Below are 18,908 nucleotides of genomic sequence, written 5' to 3'. Positions count from 1 at the left end.
AAAAGGGTCTTTCCTGGCAAAATTGTATAGGCATAGATAAAAATGTCCACCAAAATACCCGTGTGACTTGGAATAATAGGCCGCGAAAAGTAGGATATGCGCCGAAATGGCTGCGATCTGCTGGCCGATGTGAATGCGTGATGTATTGTGTAAAAAAATTCCATCTCACACGGCATAAATAAATCCCTGCGCCTTGAATATGTGCGCGATATAAATTACATAAAATTTTTTTTTTAAAAATCCCTGCGCTTAGAACTGTACCCACGGAATACGCGCGATATAAGCCTCATATTGATTGATTGATTGAAGTATTCCATAGCAATATAGACTACTTCACGATGTAGTGGAATGCGATTTGGTGGAATTCCCCATTACCTTTGTTTTTGGTGCTTTTCCTTTTGTTTGTTTGTTCGTTCATGGGCTGAAACTCCCACGGCTTTTACGTGTATGACCATTTTTACCCCGCCATTTAGGCAGCCATACGCCGCTTTCGGAGGAAGCATGCTGGGTATTTTCGTGTTTCTATAACCCACCGAACTCTGACATGGATTACAGGATCTTTTTCGTGCGCACTTGGTCTTGTGCTTGCGTGTACACACGGGGGTGTTCGGACACCGAGGAGAGTCTGCACACAAAGTTGACTCTGAGAAATAAATCTCTCGCCGAACGTGGGGACGAACTCACGCTGACAGCGGCCAACTGGATACAAATCCAGCGCGCTACCGACTGAGCTACATCATATCCCCGCCCTGCTTTTTCTTTTCAAATATACTTTCCTTACCGTGAGTACCATTATGTAAACCACCACAGATCTGCCCAGGACTTTCACAGGTCAGGTATTCACTGCCGGCTTAAATTTGCCCTCAGATAAACTGGCAAAAGAGATCATAAGATTTGACCTTGCCCGTAATCTTTTGTAGGGTGCATCCCATTGTTTGTTGCATGTATTTGTTATCAGTACTCGTGGTGAAAAATATCCAGGTCACAACATCAAAAAGCTTAATACCTTGAGACGCCTTGACACACTTGAGGGAACTGCTTCCTGCAAGTATATTTTTCGGTAAGACCTATGATATTCCATATGGTTGTGTACAATTACTTTGGATCTTTTCAAGTTTGTTGTTGTTGTTTTTGTCCAGTGTGAAAAAGTGGCATAGACATGGTTTGTTGCAATCGGTTTTTAATCTAGAAAAATTAATCTGTCTGCTCTTTCTTTTAGCACCACTGAATTTCACTACTTAAACACCTACACATGTGCACACACTCACACACGTACACATGCAGTTACACACACACACACACACACACACACACACATACACACACAGTGAATAAATTGATTTTTTTAGATGTACATGTATTTTGAATGTTTTTTGTGCTCTTGCAGAAATGTAAAGTCTGAGATAATTTCACAAGTCTCAGTTTTGGTAAGCCCTTGGACCTTACCTCGCTGTGTTGTTATGTGGGTTTAATTTCTCCTCTTCTTCAGAATATCTCCCAACATTGATTATCAGAGCACCACAAGTAGTACTATAAGCGACCAGACCACCTCTTCCAAAGATGTCTCGACGACTGTGCGTCACAGAGGCGCTGTTAACCATGCTAATCATATGTCTCCATTGTGCCTCTGGGGCAAGCCGTCAAGATTTGAAGCTGGTGGTGCGTGCACAATCAAACAGCAGTCCCTTCAGACAATTCTGGAGAAGCACAGGATTCTGGTGAGACCTGTCTGACTCTCAGTCTTTTTTTGTGTGGGTGTCTTTTGAAGCGTTCAACAACAGAATTTAGCAACTCAAGTTCCATAACCCATAAAAAACGTAATTCTGTAAAAATGGGAAAATTAATAAGTGCATGTAGTGTGATGTTTGTTCGTTGTCAGTTTGATATCTTGTACATGTAATGTTATTTTGCACACAAACTTGGAAAGTCTTATTTCAAATCATTGTATATGTATTGGCAAGGGTACTGCATTTTTCTGTTTTGTTTTGTGTCTTGTGTTCAGGACACAGTGCTATATCTCTGGATCAGCCTTTCAGACCGTGTCCACAAATAATTTACATCAAATAATGTTTCAGTCCACCATTGCCCCACCAGGCTGCAGCAGACTTTGACCTGAGTCCGGACATGGAGCAGAACCTGGCTTACATCGGCGCCGTGCCTCACAGTGGTGTAGAGCAAGTCCGCATTCACTGGCTTCTCGATCTGGTCAAGGTTAAAAGGTACAGGGGAACCCCCTTTGTACAGCCTTCACAAATCTAAGAAATTCAGGGCTGAAAAGGGAGAGAGTCTTAAAATGGAGGTAAATTTACAGATGTTATATGAACTGATCATCTGAGAGGTGCGCAGTGGCGTGGTGGTAAGACGTCGGCCTCCTAATCGGAAGATCGTGAGTTCCAATCCCGGTTGCTGCCGCCGCATGGTGGGTTAAAAGTGGAGATTTTTCCGATCTCCCAGGTCAACTTATATGCAGACCTGCTAGTGACTTAACCCCCTTTGTGTGTACACGCAAGCACAAGACCAAGTGCGCACGGAAAAGATCCTGTAATCCATGTTAGAGTTCGTTGGGTTATAGAAACACGAAAATACCCAGCATGCCTACTCAAGCGCCATTAATAGTCAGAATGTTGACCCTGGGCATCTAATGGAAGAAGAAGGAGAAGGGTCTAAAAAAAGGAGGAAGTCTTAACTTTAAGGCGAGAGGAGAAGGTCTTAAAAGTGGGCTACTTTCACTGTATTTGTTTGAGGGCTTTTTGTTGTTGTAATGTTCAAACTTGTTCATAAAATGAAAGCAAAATGTATACTGTTGTTTTTATGAGAGTGTGTGTCTGTGACAGGGTGTGATAAGAACAGTAAGTTTTACAGAAATGGAAAGGGGTTGTAGAGGTGAGAAGAGGAAGAAGGGGGGGTGGGGGGTGATTGAGATAACCAATTTGACTGCTTGTTTGGAGTGGACAGCTCCTGAATGTGTGTGTGTGTGTGTGTGTGTGTCTATGTGTGTGTGTGTGTGTGTGTATGTGTGTGTGAGTGTGTGTGTGCACAGTGTGTGTCTATGTGTGTGTGTGTATGGGTGTTTGTGTTTCTATCACTGTATGTTTTCTTGTGTGTTTTAAGAGTACCAGTATTTATTTCAAACGTAAAATTTCAGGAACCATTACCGTGATTTGTGTATAATAATAAAGACCAGATATTAATTGTGTTTGTAGTCTCTTCCTGTTCCCTGTCTTTTCAGCTTTTCGTCAGGTCAGCCAGTGTATGACTTCACCAGTCTGGACCAGCTGATCGACATGATTCACGTCAACGGATTGAAGCCAGGTTTCGAGGTCATGGGCAGTCCTTCCAGCATCTTCACACACATGGAGAATAAGACCCAGGTCTACTGGTTCAAAGATCTGGTCAAGCAGGTTGCTCAGAGATATATTAGTAAGTACTGTGGAACCCCCCTTTTAAGACCCCCCAATTTAAGACTACCTCCTTTTTAAGACCTTGTTTTCTCAGACTTTCTGTTCTTAACCTCTGTAAATTTACCCCCATTTTAAGACTCCCTCCCTTTTAAGACCTGATTTTCTAATATTTTTTGAGGTCTTAAAAGGGGGGTTCTACTGTACAAACTCCACTAGTGGAACCCTCCTGTTAAGACTCCAAAAAGTAGAGAAAATCAGTCTCCAAGCTAGTCTGTGTGCTCTGTCTGTCTGTCTTGCTTCAATAATTCCTTTTCGTGTGTCGATCTGTCTTTATATCTGTCTTATTTGTATGTTTGTTGTTAATGTGGCTCTTAGGAAAATACTGGCTTATTTACTTCTGTGAATGTATTGTTATTGTTGTTGCTTTTTGCCATTCTCGTTGCTGTTTTATCTCAGGCTTGTTTCACTTTTTGTTTAAAGACGACACTTTAATGTATTTACACAGGCCAATATGGTTTGGATTACATCAAGACATGGAACTTTGAGACATGGAATGAGCCAGACTGTCATGACTTTGATGAGCTCAACATAACCACCCAAGGTAATGTGTACTGTCCAAACACACTATTTATTTTCTTTTATGTGTGAATTGACAAGGCACTAATTGTATCTTCCCTCTTCTCTTCCTCATTTTAATTCAGGTTGGGATGGTTGGACGGAAGAGTGGATGCGCATATGTCAGCATGTGTAGATGATTATGAAACATGTAGTAGCTAGGTGAGAGTGTGTGTGCGTGTGCATGTATGTGTTTGTGAATACAGAAGACAGTGCAACGGTTCTATTGATTCTCACCTTGGTTGTTTTATGTTTGTTGCAGGCTTGTTCAATTACTATGATGCATGTTCAGAAGGGTTGAAGGCAGCAAACCCACAGCTAATCTTCGGCGGACCCGGCAATGCTTGCAGCGGTGGTCCACTGGTAAGATTTGCGTTGACCAGGCTAATCTCATCAAGGTCCTCAAGGGAATACAATGGATCCCCCCTTTGAATACCCCCTGGGTTAAAACTTTTTGGCTTTTAAAACCCTGCTGTTTTTTCAGATTTTCTGTTTATTATGCCTGTACATTTTCACCCATTTTAAAACTCCCTGCTTTTTAAGACCTGTTTTTCTCACATTTTTGAGGGGGTTAAATGGTTTTTTTTCCTGTACTTTAATCGAATTTTGTTTGATTCGACAATTCTTGTGTTGCTGTATTTATAAGGTGATATTTTGTACCAAATTAGACAAAGCGTATAATGCTTACATGTTACCCTATATATATCAGTAAGAGCAGAGTTAACATGGAGCTTAATTTTTGCTCACAGGGATAAAAATATTGATGAAAATGATTCAAACATGTTTTTCTCAAATGTTTTGCTTCTAGAGAAAGCGAGCAAGGACTCACATGGGAGAAGCACTTATCGGCCACGCAGCGCATGGGATTAACTATTTCACGGGAGAGAAAGGTGTACGCATGGACTACATATCCCTTCACCATAAGGTACAATATAACGTTTTCTTCACAGTGTCAGTGGTACCTGCGATAAAAGGACACCCTTGGAACCTGTTAAAAAGTGTCCCTACTTTGCAGGTGGCCTGTCATGAGAGGTACATTTTGGTAAAGGGACATGATAAAGGGACAGCAAGGGGTGTCCTTTCATGGCAGGCATGACTGTGGAAGGAACGGGATTCTGTGGAATTAATCTAGGTTTTTATGTCCATTTCGTTGTTACTTAGCTCTAAAGCAATGGGCGGTTCTGATGAGGTTATGCCCCCTCTTTCTTTTGGCTTGTAACTGGCGCCACCTCGCGGCAAGATCACATGAGAAAGGAAAAAAAACTTGCATTGGTCCCAAATAGCATATCGGTTTGGTAACAGTTCATGTGCAAGTCGTGCATTTTATACGGTAAACAGACAATGGTCGGTTCTGGTGAGGTTATGCCCCTTCTTTCTTTTGGCTGGTAACTGGCGCCACCTCGCGGCAAGATCACAGGAGTTGTCTCGCGTTATCACTCCAGAAGCGCTCATTAAATTATTGGCATTGAAATGTGTTGACAGCATGCCTCCAACTCAAATTCAACCAAGCGCACACCAATAGTCTCCTGTCCGCCCAGCCGACCTTCCCCTTGACCCTGCTTGTGACCTCGATGTTTGATGCCCCCGCAAGGGGCACGGTACTCTCTAAGCACCCAAAACCTCAAAGAGAGATAACTGGCGGAAACCTACCTATTGTAGTCTCCTGTCCGCCCAGCCGACCTTCCCCTTGACCCTGCTTGTGACCTCGATGTTTGATGCCCCCGCAAGGGGCACGGTACTCTGTAAGCACCCAAAACCTCAAAGAGATAACTGGCAGAAACCTTCCTATTAAGTGAAAACAAACATACAAACAAAACCACTTAAAGAATAGTGTCATTAGGGAAAATGTTCAGTAATGGGGCAGAGATTAGTTACTGTGTTGGTTTATATAGATACATGTACAGTATTGTAAAAAAATAAAAATAAAAGATCACTTGCATGTTAAGAGTGTATCAACTTTGTGATGTATATTGTTGCTGCCTATATGGTGAGGTGATTGAAAACAGTCTTGCATGTCATTTCCTCATTTGGATAACAGAGTCATCTATATACGGTCTCTACCCTAGTGTGAGTGTTAATTGCGGATATGCTTATTGTTATTTCGGTAGATTTCTTTGATTTACTTTCATCATTTATTTTCACACCAATTTTTTTTTTCTTTCTAGGGGGGCGGGCAATCTCTACCCATTCTTCAAGCAGAGTTACAGTCGATGCAAACAATACGCAGTCAGTACCCGTCTCTGGCCCATCTGCCTTTCATGAATGAGTATGTTTCTCAGTATGAATGTGTACTGAGTTTTTTTTCTGTAATTTATACACTTACTTTGATTGAAAAAGTGTGTTTCAAGGTGGGAGAAAGGAGATTTATTTAAATTCTTTGTTTTTGGTTTGTCTGTTGTGGCAGCAGTTTTGATTTTTGTGTGTGTGTGTGTGTGTGTGTGTGTGTGTGTGTAGATTTGATTTTTTAATTTTTTTTTTTAAATTGTAGCTAGATTGGTACCTGAAGTGCATTACCCTCTTCGAAAATTACATCTGACACCTGCTGAAGATGATTGAAAGTTTACATGCTTTCTTCATTTCAAGTGAAGCGGACCCACTGGTGCATTGGAGTCGACCTGAAATCTGGCGAGCCACTGCAATGTACGCTGCTGTCGCTGTTAAGGTATGCATTTGTGAATGAGTCTGTGTGCGTGTGATCGGTTGATGATGCTGATAAAATATGCTGAGATTTGGATATACATGAATATTTTTTTTGACAAGCCATCAGTAAAATCAGTAAAAATCATTTACATTGATACCAAGGAAACATTCCAGCACGCATACATACCACTTCTGAGAAAGGGAAGGTTTAGTTGAAAGTGTTAGGCAAATCTTTGACACAGATGTGAAAATGTCCAGGACCAGTTATTAATTTGCAGATTCAGGTCAGTGTTATTGCGTGCAGAAGAGAAATGTCCAGCCTCAGCATAAAAATAGTTGGACTCTGGCCCCAGGCAATTTCAATATTTGGACAAAAAAGATGATAGTGTGTGTGTGTATGTTTTGCGAGTGTGTTTTTAGGTGATGTTATTTCGTACACGAGCCAAAAGAAAAATGTCTGTTTGTTGCATTCTGATAATAAAGTTTTATTGAATTGATCAATTTCTTCGAAGCTCCACAGAATTTTATTTTTAACTTGCAATTTGCAAATTATAATACTTTTCTATCTTCTTGTCTTGCAGATCATAGGGCAGCACCAGAACATGCTGATCGGGCCGGACAAGTCCCCACTAAACTACACCCTTCTCAGCAACGACAATGGATTTCTCAGCTACTTCCCTCACCAGTTCACCCAGCGCACGTTGGTCGCTCGGTTCCAGATGAACGCCACCAGAAACAACAGTAGAAGCCTTGACGACAGTGGCAGCGGCCTTTTCGAACAAGATGGTGGTACAATAAACAAACGAGCAGCACAGTTAGAAGACTATGTGACGTTTGTGCGCAAACCCATCCACTCTGCTATGGTGCTGCTGGCAAAACTAGGTGATCAGGTGGTGTCTTCTGATGTATTGGGTAAGAATTTTTTCTTGCATAAATGATTTGATGAGCGCATTAAGGTTCAGGTAATGAGGAAAATATTGTGCCTGCAAAATTGGGAAAGGGGAGAGGAGGGGGGGGGGGGGGGGGGTAGGGGGGGGGTGTCATATGTTATACAATGTATATTGAACAAGTCATAGCCCAAAATCGGTTTTGCTTGTTTCAGATCAACAAAGTGGGCATGCACTCTCAAAAGATGACTATGCTGGAGCAATTGCTACTGTACATACACCAAGCTTGGGTGGCTCCGATGGGTTAGTATTTTGTATTTCCTAGTTTCAGAATTAGCAAATGCTTGCATGGAAATATTTGTTGTTTTAAGTGTTGCTTTTATTTTCATGTGAAAGGTTCGTGACTCTCCTAAAACGTCAGCATTGAGAACAATTTGTTATCTTTTTCTATTGCACTGCGTAATGGCTCTGAAATTACATTACAATGTACTTCTTGAATGATAGAAGCTAAATACTCCATGGCTGATGAGTGAAAACTAAATATTGAAAATGGACACCATTTGAACATTATATCGACAATGAGCATTCTGTGGGTGCATAGACACAAGTCTGTGTTTCACTATTTCATGACATTTTCAATACTCTGACATTGAGAACAGTCTGTTCTAGATTTGTTGTTACTGAGATTTAGAATGATATTGATAAGAGGTTTGAGAGTCTTTGTGCTTTTCTTCAGAAAAGCTATACATGTACATACAATTGTGGTACCTGTCGTGAGGGGTCGCCCGTGAGACCAGTAAAAAGTGTCCACTTTGCAGGTGTTGTTTCTTGACAGGTATACTTATGTAGAGTGAATAAAATTAGTATTATAAATACATGTAGTCTACTTTTTGTTTTGTACAGAAACGAGTGGGCAGCAGTTTTGTATTCTAGTCCCGATACCTCAACGCCATCTAAACATGGAATGCTGATATTTGATTGGACAATTAAGCCAACCAACGCTGCAGGTAGGCCTGCAATGAGAAGGAATCATTTAAAGGCACACGCGATCCTTCTGGTGAAAATTGTTCTGCTCACCATCTTAGATGTAACAAGGCGTTAACATGGGAAAAAGCCATCGCCCACCTGATCACATACCAGAAGTGAACACCCTGGGTAGGCGTCTAAGTTGATGGATGGTCTTTTCCCATTAATTTTAAAAGCATGGTCATATTTGAAACATTGTTTTTATGAGAAGGAGTGTGCCTTTAACTCATTGTCTCCCAGGTACGGATATATCCGTACCCACTCATATGGCTCTATCTGACCCGGTACGGATATATCTGCTCGGACTGTTAGCTTCAGGCGCTTCCTGTAACGTCCATCTAACGCCTGCATTCCAGCGTGTTGATACACAGTTCTACACAGTTACTCCAATTCTGAGTGACCTGCTGCAGCACAGCTGGTCTCGGCCACAAACAAAAATTGGGGTAGAAAGTGTTAACCAAATGAGTATTGAAAGAACTTCATGGAATAGTGGCTATTTCATAGTGAATTACTGTCATAAAGTTTGTTTGTTTGTTTATCTTTTCTAAAAAAAGATATGTCACTGATTAACTGTTGGGTTTGTTCCTCCCTGTATGTGATCAGATCTGATGCTGGCAATTTATGCTGTGAACAACATTGTGAGCAACCCCTACAGTATATGGACGAACAATTGCAAAAGTGCCGACTTCCCTTCTCTGGAGCAGTTCTCTCTTATCAGGAAATTTGAGGTATTATTCTCGTTTGTTTGTTGATCATGTGAGAAAATGAGATGAATCGTTTATACTTCTTTGTGTTGGTCATGTGTTACATCAGCACTCATACAATACATGCACAAGGATGTAGGCATGCGCCTGCATGTTCACAACCATATATGAGTAGCACACACACACACAAACACACACACACACACATATGCATGCAAACACATGCACATGCACCAAGGATTTGCCTCTTGTCTGCAATGTCTGTGGTGTTTTGTGTGTGCTTGTGTGTGTGTTGAGGGTAAAACTGTTCAGGGGAACGACTCCCCTCTTGTAAGTTAAGACCACTATATATACAGCTGAGATGCAAAGCCAATACTTTTAAGCCAGTGATACAAAGTAGAGCGTCTATTGCTTACTGCCCGTTATGCTGGTTAGCATGTAGGGCAGCATATAGAGCGTCTATATTCTGCTGTACTTTGTAGTTTTTCAGGTGCGTGAATGAGAGTGTGTGTGTGTGTGTGTGTGTGTGTGTGTGTGTGTGTTTTAAAGATCAAAATGTGTTTCAGCTGACAGTACTCCATACATCCATGTGTTTATTTGTACAGAGAATGTGTCAGTGAGTTTGCAGTATGAAATTAACCTGTACAAAAACTTGCTGCCTAGTGTTTAAAACTTGAACATCAATGCAGTTTTATATTCAATACACTTCTATATTCAGTCTTTTACCATGTACTCTTAGGGGCCGTCTCGGTACAGCTTGACGGCAGTAAAATCGGATGTGAACGGTGTGGTCAGTATTCCTGCCCTTGAAGTGATGGAACCTGATGTGGTGCTGTTGCATCTCTGTCAGAAGTCACCTCACCCTCCTGAAGCCGTATGTGTATGGTAGCATGTGGATGCGGGGGGGGGGGGGGGGGGGGTGGTGTTTGGGATTGGATGCAGTATGTGTGTATATGTGTGTGTGCCTCATACCTGCATGGGTATATATATGTGTATGTATGCATATACATGCATATGTTTGTGTGTGTGCATGCGTGTATGTGTACATTCATGTGTGTGTGTGTGCTTTAAGACCCGGTTTTCGCAGAATTTGTTTAGGTCTTAAAATTCAAATGGGGGTTCTAATGTTAGTGCATGTGTGCATGCATGCGACTGAAAGGAGAGAATAATACATGTATAGTGAATTCTGAATAACTTTGTTTGCTTTCGTTTGATGTGTGCTTTGCACAAGCATTTGAAAGAGTTCTATATATTTCTTTGTTTGTTTCTATTCCCTACCAGGTAACGGGCCTGAGGATGATCAACATCACAGCAGGAGAGAGACTTATCCGCTGGTCTGATGCCAACATTAAAACCAAGTATGATGTTAAAGCCACTGTTCCATTCCTCGTACACACCCATGTTCTCCACCACAGACCTGTCCAGACTTTCACATGTGTTGAATTCATTTCTTTTTCTGAGTTCATGGGCCGCAACTCCCACGTACACCCGTGTCTTGCTCAAGTGTTTTTTTTTCTCATATGTATGACCATTTTCCCTTGTGATTTAAGCAGCCATACTCCGTTTTTGGGATGTATGCTTGCTGTTTTCGTGTTACTATAACCCTATGAATGGATTACAGGATCTTTACCGAGCAGACTTGGTCTTGTGCTTGTGTGCACACAAAAAAGGGATAAGGCACTTGAATCGAAAAATATCTCCACCTTCAACCCACCAGGCCCGGCTGAGATTCGAACCCCAAACCTTCAACACAGAAGTCCGACCTCTTAATTACTAGGCCATTGGGCCTGTCAAATTAATTTCATAAGTGACACTGAGGTCAAACTGCTAAATTAATTCATCAAAAACCTCCCACAGTGCACAGGAAGAAGACAGGCTGGTAATTTTTGGTATGTCTTGACGAGGAAGTATGCAAAAAGACTGAAAACAGATCAGTGGCAGTGAACATGGTTGTGTATGCAGGAAGGACGGCACCTATAGGATGCATGAGCAATGTTAACTTTATGGTTAACAATTTACTCTTCTTCTCCTGTTGTTGCCGGTGGTGGTTTTGGTGATGGTGGTGTGTGTGTGTGCCTCTATTTGTCTGTCAGTGTGTGTGTGTGTGTGTGTGTGTGCATGCTCACATGTGTGTGCGTGTCTGTGTCGCTTTTGTGTTTGACGAGAAAGTGTAAAACAAGAGTTCAAACAGACTAAAATCTAGAAATTGATTTTTTTCCAGATGCATCAAGACATATGATGTGGAATTTGCTCCCGGGAGCACAGGATACTTCAATCGAATCAACCCAGATGACATCATTGCCAATGCATTTGTATTCTCAACAGGTAACCTATTGCAAAATGTGAAGATAACTCCTTTGTTTAAAAAATGGTTGTAAGAGAATATGGAAAAGGAAAATTAGACATAAAGAGTGCACTTTGTCATTGAGGAAGCTTAATCCATAGAGTGTTACATTTTTGTATATGAACACCCTGCAAGGTTTATGTAATTTGAATTTAGTCTGCATGAGTGCGTCTATTTATCTGCTGTCAGGAATATTTTTGCTATTTTCTTGAAAGGTGGTCGGGGATTGTTCATGTTCTTCCTTCTTTTTGTTTCAGATTCTGAGTCCAAAGTTCTTGGAAGATACCGAGTGAGAGCTGTTGATTACTGGAACAGGGCCGGACCATATTCTTCAACTCTCGAACACATACACTGACAGGGAAAACTGAGCACTGACATTTTAAATAAAAAGCCTACAAATAATGGAATAAAACAAAGAAAAGTGAACTATCAAACCACACAAAAATGTATCAAGTGCATGCAAATAAACAGAATCAGGATTAGTGCAGATATAATTTACAGTACCTGAAAGTGTTTTGGGGTGTAGTAGGTTGAGGGGGGGGGGAGAGGGTTGGATATGGTGGTGAGGGGGTACGGGAGGATTGCGGGTACATGTAGCTACTTTAATGCTGTATTTAATTCTTTGTTTTTACATGTGTTATTTTTGTTTAAAGAAAAAGGATGTAAGGCTTCAGGACAAGGGGTTGACATGTGAATGAGACCAGATAGTAAAACATAAAAATTAAACATTTTGTTTGTTGCACTGTGTGTGCACAAATCAAACTTTGAAAAAATCACATTCAATTAAACATCTTTTAGAATCTTATTGTGTCAAAGAGTAATTTCTGTATTTGACTGGTTGAGGCCTTTGTATTAATATTGATCAATTGTGATGCAAATGTTGCACTGTATGTGCTGTTCAACTGCTTTACTATAAAATACATGTACTTGAACTATATGTGCTGCAGTTTTTTTTTTATCCTCGCATTGCTTCGCATCCTACCTTTGTTTGAGCTTGAGACCCAATGTTTATAAGAATCTTGCATCCAGGCCCTGATGTATTAATTAATAAAGTGATAAAATAAATTCTGTTCTGAGATTTCTTCATCTGTTGTCAACAGTCATGACCATTTTGGTGTGTATCTGAGTGCGTGTGTGCTAGTCTATGCCTCTCTCATCGAAAGATTGGTTGTGGAATATTTTTTTATATCAGAAAATCATTTATTGATGGTTAATTTAGGAACAGTGTCCACAAATCACGCTCCCCGTCAACTGTTGGGCGACCAAATTTGGTCATGATTTTAACGAGATTTCATGCATGATGAGCTTGTTGAGAAAACAATTCATTTTGGTAGGTGACAGTTTGAAGAGGTTAACAGTGGATTGCCAAAGTCAAAGGATGTTAATCCAATGATTTTGAATTTGTGTCTTAAAAACCTGTAAACATTCACTCTCCAAGACCCATGGCAATCAATGTTGACAATTACTGCGACGACACATGGTCAATTTGCAACTATAAGTTCAGCAAACATTACATATATATTTACACTGAAAAGTTTAAAAACATTTAAAAGACACCAGGTTTACCACTTTATGCCTTTAAACTTACGGAACTCACAAAACAATATGGCAGCTCTGTGCATTTTCAGATTACGCACAGGTAACATTTGACATTTAACATTCAAAAAGACAGGGTCTTATAATTTTTGCAGTATGAAAACAAAATTCAGGATGATACAAAGTAAATAAAATGAGTCAGATTTCCTTTTCGAAAATGTGTATGTCTCAAAACCCAAGCGAACTCTATATATATGTTTTAAGAGGTATTTGGATAAAAGATTAAAAACTGAAACTTTGGAAGACCAGATGTGCCTGTGATCTGGAATTTGTGGAACAAATGTGATCTGAGTGGCTTAGATCAACAGGTGTACCTCTGTAAATGAAGTTAATTACTTTTCAAAATTTTTGTGTTTTTGAGATTAATTGCTGAGTGACTCTCTCTCTCTCTCTCTCTCTCTCTCTCTCTCTCTCTTGTTATTGTTCCAGTCAGATCAATAATTGAGTTTTGGGGGAGAGGTCACACCAGTTTACATTGTACACACACACACAAACAGAGACAAACACTGATCTATAGATACATGTTCACAATCACACAGACCCCCCTCCCCCCCTACACACGCACTCACTTTAGACAATGATATGGCTAACGTGAAGCATATCGCGTTGCCTCTACTCTCACACAGTATCCTGACAACTGGACCATTTTCTTCTGTTTTTACGCCCGTAATTCCGTGAAAATAGATTTTCACCGATTTTGTTGTCCTTACTTCCTCCATGACAACAGACAAGTGCAATAACTTCTCCCCTTCCGTCCCACAAAACCTGGTAACCGGAAGTTCTTGTACACACATTTTACCAGATGGTGGTACAAACGAATAAAACACACAGAACGTAAAAGTAAAATTGACAGAACTATCACAGACTCTGTCAAGCTCCAACAACAAAAATTAATCCAGGTTAAACGTCGACGTCACCGAAAGCATGGGGAAACCAAAGAAGGGAAAGAACGATCAGGACGAAGATTTGTAAGTCGCATCAATAATCTCCTTTTTCGTAGCATTTAGCACCCACGTTTTTCCCTCCTGTGCAAATAACAAAGGGAAAACAAGAATTTTTCTGTCAACAAAAAATTACATCATCAATATGTTTTTTTCTCCAGTCATGTTGGGTATACCAAAAGGAAGTTGAATCTGAATAAGCAGTTATTTTTAGAAGTGGCATGGCCTAGCGGGATAAAAATGCGAACATATGTGGTGCAATTCTTTGTAAACACATTCGGAAAACGAAAAATAGAGAGCAATCATTCTTTAGTTTGCAATTGTCTTGGCTCGTGTTGCTGTCAATAGAGGTGCATGGCAACTATTTTCTGTTTCAAATCATAACATTAACAGATTATTCGATAACATTTTTTTTTTACTTGAACTCAAAGATTGTGTAGTAAATTTGTAATGATATATATTTGTAACATTTTCTATTCTGGTTATTTTTCTGATTAAAAACAAAACAAAATAAAGAAGTAAGTACGTGGCAGAGTTTGGCAGAAGTATAACATGATCAGTTTCATATTGTGGAAATTCATCAGATCTATTTGAAAGAAGGTAAGTTCATATTTGTTTTGACGGTGAAAATACACTTCATAATTAGAAAATGAGCTCAGAGTTAGACTTAGACTGTTACAATGTTAGAGCACAGCTGGAAAAGAAGTGACATACTTGTACCAACACAGATTATATGATACAGAGCAACCAGAACTGAAAGTGAAATGTACTCCATAAGGTGAAGGACAAAAGCTAGGAGGTCATTCCTTCAAGATTAAAAAAGAAACTTGATGTAGACTGAATATCCAACTTCTTAACCAAGCGTGTTGAACTTGTATTTATAACTTGTAAACATATGGAACAATCTGCTTTACACAGTGGTCACTGCTCCCACAGTCAACATCCTCATACAATACAATACAATACAATACAATACAATAACTTTATTAATCTCTAAAAGAGAAATTACATTGCTGAGCGTTTGTGTCCGTAATAATAACATACATAACACATTCAAAATAAACATTTGTTCTTTGTCCTGAGAAAATATAGCACATAAGAAAGTATATTAAAAATAAATTAACATGCATTCACCATCAACAATGCACAAAAGAAAGTCAGCACCTTGCCGGTTATCACATGTTGTCTAAGATTAAGAGAGTAGAATGCAAAACAAAATCAACAATACTGAAACAATACAGAAACACTGACCCCGTGCATCAGAGCGACAACACCAGCATCTACCGCCCCACCTGAGAATTGAAGATGTGAATTGCAGATGGAATGAACGAATTTCTGTAGCGTGTGGATCTTGCGGTTGGTTGTCTGAATCTGTTGCTCCTGTCTGTCCGTCTACTGTCAAATTTCGGTCTGAGTGGGTGCGAGTCGTCAGCCAAAATCTTCTGTACCTTGTCAGTCAGTCGTCGTTCATGTGTTGATGTGAAATTGTCCTGCTTCCTCCCTACCACCCCACTTGCTTTCCTGATGAATTTATCTAATCTATCCCTGTCTTGCTTGTTGATGTTGCCACCCCAACACACGGAGCCAAAGTACAACACACTATTGCACGTTGAGGTGTAAAACATCTGAAGGATTTCTTGTCTGATGTTAAAAGACCTGAGTTTTCTCAAAAAGTACAGGCGAGAGTGGAGTTTCTTCACAAGGGCATCAGAGTTTGGTTTCCATGTCAACTTATTGTCTATAATCACCCCCAAATACTTATACTGCTCTACCTTCTCTACGACCTCCCCCTTGATCACTATCTCCCTGTGTACATGTTCCCCCCTCCTGTTGTCCATTATCATTTCCTTTGTCTTCCCCACATTAAGCTCTAAATAGTTGTTTTCACACCACCCCACAAACCTATCTACCTCCTGCCTGTAGTCAGAGTCGTCGTCAACAGTCAGCAGTCCGGTCAGTCCAGTGTCGTCAGCAAACTTGGTTATGGGGCAGGAGTCACTAGAACTTCTGAAATCTGCTGTGTAGAGAGAAAAAAGAAAAGGTGAGAGTACTGTGCCTTGTGGTGCCCCTGTGTTTGTGCAGATTGTGTCTGAAACTGATTGCCCCCCCACCCTAACATACTGTGGCCTGTTTGTCAGGTAGTCCATAACCCAGAGGATGGTTGCTGCTGGGACATTCATGCTAAAAAGCTTCTCCGCCATTAAATGAGGCTGTATAGTATTAAAACCCCTGGAAAAATCAAAGAACATCAAGCGAATATAAGAGCCAGGCTTTTCTAAATGAGAGTACCGGTAGATCTTGTTTAAAACATTCAACACAGCATCATCAACACTCCTGTTTTTCCTGTATGCAAACTGACATGGATCAATAAAATCTTTCACACAATCACTCAATTTGAACAAAACAACTCTCTCAAAGACTTTCATACAAACAGAAGTAAGTGCCACAGGTCTCAGGTCATTCATGGTTATCACAGTCTTTTTCTTTGGCACAGGAACAATGCATGAAGTTTTCCATAGGGCCGGTACCCTGCTAGCACCAAGCGACATGTTAAAAATGACTGAAAAAATATAACTAAGTTGCTCTGCACATAGTTTTAAAACTTTGGGCATCATCCCATCTGGTCCCCCCGCCTTGCTAGCATTAACATTCTTCAGCCCCCTCTCCACCTCTTCTTCCGTCACCACAATTGGGGAATCTCCTTCCGTAAGCCCACTATCACTGGTCAACCTGTCCCGCATTGCCTTCCTTTCCCCGCTGAAGTCATGTTTATCGAAGCGTGCATAAAACTGGTTGAGATCATTTGCATCTGACTGCGTAGCGTTGCTTTTTTCCTTACTCCCACCCTTCTTCCCCTTGTAGCCACTCATGACATTCAACCCCTCCCATGCCTTCTTCATGTTGTTCCCCGTGAAATTTCCCTCTACCTTCCTCTTAAACTCTTCCTTCCCCCTCCTTATCGAACTCTGGACCTCCCTCTGAACCTCCCTCATGTTACAATTCCCTTCTCTAAAAGCTTTCTTCTTCTTATTCAGCACATCTTTGATATCTTTCGTGACCCAGGGCTTTGTATTGCTGTACACCTTCACTGTTTTCTTCGGCACAACATTGTCCACACAAAAAGACACTGAACAGGCACTCACGGGCCTCAACCGCTAGTCAAGTCAAGTCGTTCCTTGTTAATATTATTAATTTATATGTTATAGCTGGTAATTTGCAGGCGAAAGCATGCCTTTAGCATTTGTCCATTTCGTTATTGTCAGTGCATGTACAAATGTAAATTGTAATATTTAGACTGCGCTCGCATGAGCATTATTCAATTTATTGTCAATACTGTATATATCCAAGCTTGGAAAATGATTTTAATACTACTAGTACTACCTGTACAAATTGCATGGCATAAACGTAATCAACTTGCGTGAATAGAATTAGAAAGCTGGGATTTAAAAGCTTCTAATTTAAGTTATTATTATATATAGGTCTTATTTTTAATGGTGGATCTGGATGCACTTGGGAATAAGAAGTACCCAATGACATTTAAAACTCAAGATTACTGTATTTGTTTTTTTTCAGTGGTGATGATGCGGTTGATCTTGACCCTCTGGCCAACACACAGTCCAAAGAAATGGATGCCGAGCTTGCTAACAAGGCATCGAAAAAAGGAAAGAAGAACAAAAAGGGCAGAAAAGATGACGATATGTAAGTCAGATTGCGTTTTCAAGTTTTGTTGTGTTTCACTTTCAGTCACCTAATAAAATAAAAAATAAAAATATCATCACACGTATTGTTTAATGTACTTACTTACGTCTGACCTTTGAAATTAACATTACATTTTCCCCAGCAGTTCACTGATTTAAATTCAGTAGTTTAAGTCTATTATCTGTTGCTGTGTTTTTTTGTGTGATTTTGTTTTGTGTTTAGTTGTTGTATTGTAATTTGTATCAGGTCCACACAGTACAGAAAAGATTTCTTCTTCTTCTTCTTCAGCGTTCCAGAATTTTTTGGTTATGTGTGAGCTTGTTTGCCCATTTGGGTTCCCCACACTATACTCTGAGAGCATAGTCCAGTGTTGTTGCCAGGCCTCAGTCTTCGGTCTCTGACGCATTCCTTTCTGATTTGACGCATTGGACCTAGCCTTGTCCGGTCGATGGACCGATAGTTTTTACGTTTTGGTGGTCAACTGACCGATACATATTCGTACAAGGCGAACAAGGTCTGCGATGAATGGAATGGGAGTTGCAAAGTCGGAAGGCGAACAAGGTCTGCGATGAATGGAATGGGAGTTGCAAAGTCGGAAAACAAACCCCGATCAAAATGCTCATGTTCGCTACGAGTGAAAATGCTCTATTTACCGAAAACGGCGCAAACAGCGGAAAGTTCATCAATATAATACTACGGCATGGTAATTTGGACCTATTGTTTTTTTAAAGCCAGGACATTTGGACCTATTGTTTTTGTTTAGGGAGGTCCAAATGACCTATTGTCTTCTTATGCTGGCAACAACACTGATAATCAGCTCACTCCGCTTTCGTTGAGTTGGCATGCTGGGTATTTTCGTGTTTCCATAACCCACCGAACTCTGACATGGATTACATGATCTTTTCCGTGCGCACTTGGTCTTGTGTTTGCGTGTACACACGAAGGGGGTTAAGTCACCAGCAGGTCTGCACATAAGTTGACCTGGGAGATCGGAAAAATCTCCACTCTTAACCCACCAGGTGGCAGCGACCGGGATTCGAACTCACGACCTCCCG

General features: G+C 40.5%; 2 protein-coding genes across 3 annotated transcripts in view; both read left to right on the top strand.

Moving 5' to 3' along the window:
- The first annotated feature begins 312 nt into the window (after positions 1-312).
- LOC138968783 (alpha-L-iduronidase-like) lies at positions 313-12,165 on the top strand. Its single transcript, XM_070341427.1, has 17 exons — positions 313-1,060; positions 1,490-1,718; positions 2,076-2,219; positions 3,230-3,420; positions 3,907-4,002; positions 4,279-4,379; positions 4,825-4,941; positions 6,182-6,282; positions 6,600-6,678; positions 7,238-7,568; positions 7,759-7,846; positions 8,447-8,550; positions 9,173-9,297; positions 10,013-10,147; positions 10,555-10,631; positions 11,495-11,598; positions 11,875-12,165. The coding sequence occupies exons 2-17, from the start codon at positions 1,561-1,563 to the stop codon at positions 11,970-11,972; spliced, it is 2,049 nt and encodes a 682-aa protein (XP_070197528.1). The 5' UTR covers positions 313-1,060; positions 1,490-1,560; the 3' UTR covers positions 11,973-12,165.
- Positions 12,166-13,977: 1,812 nt separating this feature from the next.
- LOC138968781 (eukaryotic translation initiation factor 5B-like) overlaps positions 13,978-18,908 on the top strand; it is a gene marked incomplete at its 3' end in the record, with an annotated part of 80,854 nt that continues 75,923 nt past the window's right edge. The window contains 2 exon segments of one of the 2 annotated variants that reach the window (XM_070341422.1): positions 13,978-14,181; positions 17,728-17,853. In XM_070341422.1, the coding sequence (XP_070197523.1) occupies positions 14,138-14,181; positions 17,728-17,853 (170 nt within the window). 2 annotated transcript variants of the gene reach the window in all.

The sequence above is a fragment of the Littorina saxatilis genome, linkage group LG6 (genome assembly GCF_037325665.1).
Source record: "Littorina saxatilis isolate snail1 linkage group LG6, US_GU_Lsax_2.0, whole genome shotgun sequence".
NCBI classification, from domain to species: Eukaryota; Metazoa; Mollusca; class Gastropoda; order Littorinimorpha; family Littorinidae; genus Littorina; species Littorina saxatilis.
Note: the sequence above shows the minus strand (reverse complement) of the source record. Positions and strands in the feature narration are given on the sequence as shown.

Excerpts from the sequence above, each read along its gene's own strand:
- LOC138968783 (XM_070341427.1), top strand. The coding sequence starts at position 1,561 with ATGTCTCGACGACTGTGCGTCACAGAGGCGCTGTTAACCATGCTAATC. Across the intron at positions 6,283-6,599 it reads CATCTGCCTTTCATGAATGA|TGAAGCGGACCCACTGGTGC; the intron begins GTATGTTTCTCA and ends CTTCATTTCAAG. Across the intron at positions 10,148-10,554 it reads CACCTCACCCTCCTGAAGCC|GTAACGGGCCTGAGGATGAT; the intron begins GTATGTGTATGG and ends ATTCCCTACCAG.